We start from the raw sequence: 7,765 nt of genomic DNA, 5'->3' as shown, positions 1-7,765 counted from the left end.
TAATTAACATCCAAGGGTTTTTTTTATCCTGGTTTTTTTAGTTATAATTAACTTGACTAAGGAAAAATTTAATATTTTAATAAATATAAAATAGTGTTTAACAACTAAATGCGGTGAAGAACACCCATGCTTTTTAGGTGACGTATGAGACATCTCATAGAGATGAAACGTTGCCTTTAGCGACAATGTTGGAAGCATTTTGATGTCATCTTCACAGTAGTTAGACATGTGTACACAACAACGCAATGGTGAGGCTCTAATTTTTTTGTTCTCCTCCATCTTTTGTCTCTTTTTGCCTCGGGTTTCATGTATGCATTTTCAAAAATTAAATGTGTCTTATTAGTTTGTATTTGTATTAATTTTAGTTTTTATTTTTTATTACTATTTGTTTTTCTTTTAATACTTTTTTAAGTTGATTTTATTTTTCAATCCAATCCCTCAATGTTTGATTTCATTTAATTTTTGTATCCAATTTGATCCTTATTTTTTATTACTATTTTTTTATTGTTTTACCATTTTATTGATTTATTTTATTTTTCAATTTTTTTCTTATTTTTTTTTCTTATTTGAATTTTTTTTTATTTTGGGTGATTGAGAGTTTTGCTTCTTTTTTTTTGTGTTTTTCTTTTATTAGGTAATTCAGGTCTCATGACATGGATCATGGATTTCAAAGATTAGCTAGATTAGATTTTGTTTTTTTAGATTTTTTCAATTATTTTTTTTTCAGTTTTGTCTTTCATCATTTTTTTTTATTAAAATGTAAGTATACATGGTAGATGAAAAAATATACAAGGCTGAAAAATCAACAAGTTCACAAATAAAATTTATAAAAAAGAAGCAAACTCCTTAAAAACCCATATACAACAAGCTAAAAGAATGACAAACAAGCTGAAAGAACTAGCTAACAATGATTAAAAGAGGAGTCTCTCATCATTTAGTTTGCTTAAAATTTAACCTTTATTATCTTGTATGAGATTATCCTGGTTTTATGATTGGATCATAAATTCAGCATGTTAACTTGAATTTGTTTTTTTTTTAATTTTTTAAAATTAAATTTTTTTCAAATTTATCTTTTAATATTTTATTTGTTGATAATTGAGTTTTAAATTTTTAGTTATTATATAAAGTTATCATAATTTAATTTAATTTTTATTTTATTGCCAGATAAAATTATCAAACCTTTTAGGAATATTTAAAAAAGGTATTTTTTTTAATAATATTTGCAAATATTTACTTTTTATTAGTAATTATCATTTTTTGTTTTTTATTGCTTTTAATTTTTCTATATAATTATATTATTAAAGTCATCCAAATGTGGATCCAGATTTTTCTCTCTCCTTTTAAAATACTATATATATAAGAGCTGCATGGATGACGTATTAGTTGTACTTATATCAAGAATGGAATAAAAAATATCTTCGCAAACGGGAACGGTCAAACTAACACCTCCGATGAAAGGAAAACAGAGAGAAAGTCTATTGTGCTTTATAAATCTAATTTTATCAGAAAACATAATGCCATCCTAGTGTAATTGCGTTGTCGTATCCTATTATGGGACTCCTATGGCCCCGCGAACGCTGATATAAAGACCAAAGAGCTTGGTTTGTTCCTCAATCCAGTTTTAATTTCCCGCATATTTTAAGTTTAACTGACACCCATCACTCTCTCTCCCCCCCTTTTCTCTCACCACCACCAATTTTCATCACCCAAATTTAGCCCCCGCCTGTCTCCCCCCCCGCCGCAATGCTCCCGTACTCCACCCTCGACGAGGCATCGGCGGCGCTAGGAAGGAATTTGACTGTAGCGGAGACATTGTGGTTCAATTACTCTGCAAAAAAGTCTGATTATTATCTATTTTGCCACAACATCTTGTTTCTTTTTCTGATCTTCTCTGTCGTGCCTTTGCCCTTGTTCTTCACAAGTCTCTGGCGATCTGCTGGGCTTGACAAGTACAAGATTCAGCCTAAAGTCAAGTTGTCTCCATCTGAAGAGTTTAAGTGTTACAAGGATGTTATGTTCATGTTCTTTTTTGTCGTGGGGCCTTTACAATTGGTTTCTTACCCTTCCATTAAGGTAAAACAACTTTTTTTTAGTTTTTGGAAAAAAAATTGTTTTTGTTAAAAGATTTTGTAAATCTCATTTTGGTTTTTGATGGGAACTTTTTTTTTTTCTTTAGGGGGGGGGTGTTAGTGAGGTTTTGATCGTTAAAGTTTTGTTTTTGATGGGTATTTTGGCTTTTTAACAGACTCTGTGTAATGGTAGTTGCTGGGTTTTGGCATTGTTTTCCGTTGGAAATCACATATTTTGTTGATTTATGTGATATTGGATAATTTTTTTTGTTTACTTGGGTAATTATTGCGTGATTTCTATTAATTAAAGCCTGCTGTATGTATATTTTTTCCCCTTTGATTGATTTTCTGGTACCCAGTTTAATTTTATTGGAGTATATTGATCAACCAGTTTTAACGTTTGATTCCTTTTGGACGTGGTTGTGACATTTTGAATATTTTTAACCATCTGTTGACAAATAATTGCTATATTTTTTCGGTGAAATTTTGAAATGAGATTAAGACTTCTGATGTTGCGTATTTAACTTCGCATGTCCACAGATGATTGGGATTCGAACAGGTTTGCCATTGCCTTCCGGATGGGAAATCTTTCTACAGCTGTTGGTTTATTTCATGGTGGAGGACTATACCAATTACTGGATCCACAGATTTCTTCATGGTAAATGGGGATACGAGAAAATTCACAAGGTTCACCATGAATATACAGCTCCCATTGGGTTTGCTGCCCCATATGCACACTGGGCTGAAGTTTTGATCCTTGGAATCCCATCTTTTCTTGGTCCAGCGATGGTTCCAGGGCACATGATCACATTTTGGTTGTGGATTGCTTTACGGCAGATTGAGGCAATTGAGACGCACAGCGGGTACGCATGCTATGCTTTTCTTATTTGCTGAGAGCCCTTTCTACTTTACTTAATTGTAACAAAATGATAACTTTAGAACTTCTCTGCTGTTTTACTGTTTTATTATTAGACTTCTCTGTAAAATGGTAGATCTCAAGTATCTTCAGTAGTGGCTTACCTTTTTTTGATGTGGGGATCGGCATGGCACCTTTCTTTTGTTATTACTTTTCTTTTTCTTTGGTTTAGTCAGCGAATGGTTACTGATTTATAAGCAAATTGACAATCATTTGCCTGATCAATTGATAGAGTTAGGGCAAGATAAAAATGCAAAACTTGCAAAAGGCAGCTAATGTTTTTCTGGAGAGGTTAGGCCATGTCTCTTTCTCCACGGAAAGGGAAGTGCCTATGAATTAGCAAATTTTCTTTTTCTTGTTGATTTTATTCTTGTAAAATTTAAAAGCACACAACAGGTGATGGATGAATATTGTGATTAATGTTCAAATGTAGTGTATACTAGTTGCTATCCTTAGATTATGCATGCCAAGGAGTTTAAGATCAGTGAATATTACCTAATTAGATTCTGGCTTTTAACTTTTCCCTAAATTTATAAAAGCTCACCGGTCTGCATGTTCCTTATATGGGATGAATGAATGGTATGTAATAAATATTGCCGAGTTAGTTTTGTCTTGACCAGATCCCGCTGGACAGCTATGGTGTAATATTGTGTTTATGGCAGTTACAATAGCTAAATGCTGTGTGCTTTCTAACTATGATACAGAGTGGTTTGCTAGGGTTGAAACTGTTTAAAAGTAAATTTGATGTATGGGATGGAGTCTCCTAGTAAGAGTTGTAGTATCTATCTATCGTGTAGGCTTAAGACATGCAAATTTGTATGCAATAGATATATGGACATAAAATCCAGTGCTACTACAAGGAGCCATGGGTTTGATTTCCCTCAATTCATTATCCTGCAGACAGGTGTTGTGATGGCTCCAAGTGATAGCTTCACTACGAATTGAAATGACTTGCATGGAGCTAAGAGATAATGATGCTGCTGCCTATGTTTTCAAACTTTTTTCTATATATTTTGGGAATAAAAAGTAGCTTAAATAGAGCTAAGAGATATTACTCAGTTTTTTCCTTCCTCGTATGAAGGAGTGAAAAAGGAAAAATGGAACAATACTACCGAAACATGGGTCTGTGCAACTGCCTAAGAATGGAGAGGTGTGCATACTAGACATCTTCATATATTGTTTCATTGTGATACAGATTTAGTTATGGACATTTTCAGGACTTCCTTTTCCTGTCATCAACGATGGGTGGTAATTGCAGCATGAACCACATTGAGCATGTTTCATGTATTTTGTGAGTTTTTCGGATCCTGTTAGTACATATTGACTCCTCCCTCGGTAGTTTTCTTTCTGTTTTTCTTTCTTTCTTTTGTTTTTTTGGTTGATAAGCAGTGTAAGGACCCGCTTATTCTTGTGCTACTCTTCATCTCCTGGCTATATATATTTTGCAATGATGATTTAACTTAACTTTGGGGGCACACATGGTATGCATGTGAGTAACTTACATCTTGCTATGCAGTTACAACTTTCCATGGGCTCCCACAAAATATATTCCATTTTATGGTGGTGCAGACTACCATGATTACCATCATTATGTTGGAGGACAAAGCCAGAGCAACTTTGCATCAGTGTTCACTTACTGTGATTTTATTTATGGAACTGACAAGGTAAACAGACAATTCTTGTGACTAACCATGCTATCCTGGAAGTTATGATAACTGATATTGGAATGTTTTCTTTATGATTAGGGCTATCGGTTTCAGAAGAAGCTTCTTCGGAAGGTAATGGCTTTTTTTCACTTTCCAAACGTGTTGATTGCCTAATGGAACTTGTTTGATATCTATCATCTATGTTTGAAAAATACAGACAATTGTAGTTCAGTACAGGTCAATGTGAAGCAGAATGAACGTAGTTACGCTTTCTACTTGGATTTTGTATCATTAATTCCTACCAACATCATGTTTCTTTTATGTAATTCAGTTGAAAGAGGGAGTGGAAAATGGTGGTGAGCAGAATGGAGGTTCCTACCATATTGCCACACAAGATCTTAAATCTGACTAGCTGTCAGACTGCAGAACTCTTATTCAGCACAATGCCCTTAGGGTACAACTCTTCTTGTAAACGAGCCATTTTAAGCTGACGGTGTCCATATGCTAGTCTGGTTAATTCCAAGTTGTGAGTATTTCAGGTGGATATTAATTCATGTTTTGTGTAGTCGTGAGAAGGGGAGGGTGTTAGGGCTCAATGTCAAGTTCAGAATGTGGGGGTTTTGTTTAAATGAAATCTGGTTTTCTTTTGTGTTTGTTATCCGTGAAGAGTGCCAATCAAATGCTGTTAGTTTTGGTCTCTCTCTTTGACATGGTTGTCTTTGCTTTTGGATGAGCGCTGCGTGACTAAGGGGTTCTTTAAGCGAAAGAAATAACAGTCCACATCAATTCTGAGCTTGCTCAGTATCTTACTTATCTTACTTATTCATTGTCTCTGCTCTGCTGCGGATCAGTCCACGAAATTTTTTTTACATTGTTATTAAACTTAGCAAAAATGATAATCTTGAAATCCTACGATTAACTCAAGTTTTTATTAAAACAATGTGGAAGCTAGCCTGTTTAAAACCATTGATTTTATAAATTCATATTTTATGAATGCAAATATAATCGTGATGATGATAATAAAAATATAGTTTAATTTTTAAAAAACTTTAAAATGATAATATTGTTTTTTAAATATTGAAATAATAATAGATTACATTGATTTTACTAATTCAAATGTAATCTTGATTAAGAGTAAAAATATAATTTATTTTTTTATACAACTTCAAAATAATAATATTTTAATTTTTTTTTTGAAATAATGATAGATTATATTAATCATGGTCCCTAACAACTCAGTGAAGAACTATATTAAGTTTAATAATTTTTTATAAATTATTTTTTTAATTATAAGCTAAAAATTTATTTAAGATAATGATGACCTTATAGAAAACAAAAAAAAAATCTTGTAATTTATTTCTCAATCAGTTCAATATTAAAAGATAGGTTGTGAAAAAAATAAAAATAACAATAAAGGATAAAAAAATATATTTGTCCAGTGAGTAAAATCATCAAACTTATGAATCAAGTAACCTGAGTTAACATATCAAATATATAAACCAAATCATGGACTTTAGCGGGATTATAATTTTTTTGAAACTATCTTTTATTTAACTATATAATAACAAAAAAAAGGATCGTTATACCAAAGCCCAACCCCATACTAAGATATTAAAAAAAAACTTTTCAGGCTTGTTAACCAAGTTAAGCAACCAGACTTATGAAAATGTACATGAACTCTATAAATTCTACCGATATGATTTTTTTTTAATTATTTTTTATAGTATCAAAAAACATTTGATGGATAAAAATGTCACAACTCAGCCTAACTTGCTAAATATTGTCCATTTTGGGTCCTACCGTACTCACAAATTTGTTTTTAATGACCGCGCATGACTCTAAAACGCATCTAATAAGTCAACAACCAACACTAACAATAAGCCCAGCTATCAAATCCTTACTCGCAGATGTAAAATATTATAAAAAAGTCAAGTTCAATTAAAAAATAAAATAAAAAACAAGATAACCCAACAAACCCGTAAATCAGGACAACTTGAATTACCCCGACAAGTCTACAAGTCATGCTAACTTTATAGAAATGAAAAATAAAAAGATGGTTGGTGTTATTATTATTATGACCACTATTATTATTGTTATTATTATTACTGCTAATATTATTGTTGTTGTTGTTAGCCTTGTTATTATTATTACTATAAATATTATTATAATTATGTTACTTATTATTATTGTTATCATTACTATTACTATTGTAATTATTATTACTATTATTATTAATAGCATTAATACTATTTTTGTTGTTGTTGTTGTCATTTTCATCACCATAGTGATGTATATTATTACCATTATAACCATCATAATAAACTATTACTATTATTATTAATATTGTCATTATTATTACTACTAATACTATTTACTATCTTAATAAACTATTACCATCACCACTATTATCACAACCACAAGCATCATCATCATCATCGTTATTATTATTATCAGAATTACTACTATTATTAATATTATTATCATAATTATTACTATTATTGTAGCTATTATTGTCATGAAAACTATTTTATTACTAAAATTATCATCATTATTAGCAATATTATTAGTATTATTATTGGTTTCATAGTTGTTACTACTATTACTATTACTATTACTATTATCATCACCATGATTATTATTATTATAAAAAAAATAAACTTGATTTGTAGGATAAAACTAAAAATCATAAAAAAATTGATAGAAGAGCAAAAAAAAACAAAAAAAAATTAAAAAAGGACCAAACTAAAATGGATATTATTAATATTGAAATAAAAAATAAAAAACTTGATTGGAATAATAAAATTAAAAACTATAAATTTTTTAACAAAAGCCAAGAAAAAAAAATCAAAAGTAGAATAATCAAATAAAAAGATATTATATGTACAAATTAGAGTTAAATGATAAAATTAAAAACAAAAAAAGCACTAAAATGAAAAATCAAAACCAAGAGGATGAATTTCGAGAGTCAACAACAATGATGGACAAATTTATTTTTAAGGATAGGAGAGAGAATGAAGAAAAAAAAGAAAAAGAAAGAGTCACTATCAATAAATATGTCATTTTTAGATGACATGCGACACTTATAAAAAAAAAGACATGGCATAGAACAAAATAATATAATAAAATTATATTTT

General features: G+C 30.4%; 1 protein-coding gene across 1 annotated transcript; it reads left to right on the top strand.

Moving 5' to 3' along the window:
• Positions 1–1,419: 1,419 nt before the first annotated feature.
• Positions 1,420–5,330, top strand: LOC105128938 (methylsterol monooxygenase 1-1-like). Its single transcript, XM_011030799.1, has 5 exons — positions 1,420–2,073; positions 2,610–2,932; positions 4,502–4,649; positions 4,731–4,763; positions 4,963–5,330. The coding sequence occupies exons 1-5, from the start codon at positions 1,744–1,746 to the stop codon at positions 5,041–5,043; spliced, it is 915 nt and encodes a 304-aa protein (XP_011029101.1). The 5' UTR covers positions 1,420–1,743; the 3' UTR covers positions 5,044–5,330.
• The last annotated feature ends 2,435 nt before the right edge of the window (positions 5,331–7,765 follow it).

This window comes from Populus euphratica, unplaced genomic scaffold (assembly GCF_000495115.2).
Source record: "Populus euphratica unplaced genomic scaffold, PopEup_1.0 scaffold48.1, whole genome shotgun sequence".
Classification (NCBI taxonomy): domain Eukaryota; kingdom Viridiplantae; phylum Streptophyta; class Magnoliopsida; order Malpighiales; family Salicaceae; genus Populus; species Populus euphratica.
The sequence above is the reverse complement of the archived record's forward strand: the minus strand, read 5'-3'. Positions and strand labels throughout refer to the sequence as shown.

Excerpts from the sequence above, each read along its gene's own strand:
- LOC105128938 (XM_011030799.1), top strand. The coding sequence starts at position 1,744 with ATGCTCCCGTACTCCACCCTCGACGAGGCATCGGCGGCGCTAGGAAGG. Across the intron at positions 2,074-2,609 it reads TTTCTTACCCTTCCATTAAG|ATGATTGGGATTCGAACAGG; the intron begins GTAAAACAACTT and ends GCATGTCCACAG. Across the intron at positions 2,933-4,501 it reads GCAATTGAGACGCACAGCGG|TTACAACTTTCCATGGGCTC; the intron begins GTACGCATGCTA and ends CTTGCTATGCAG.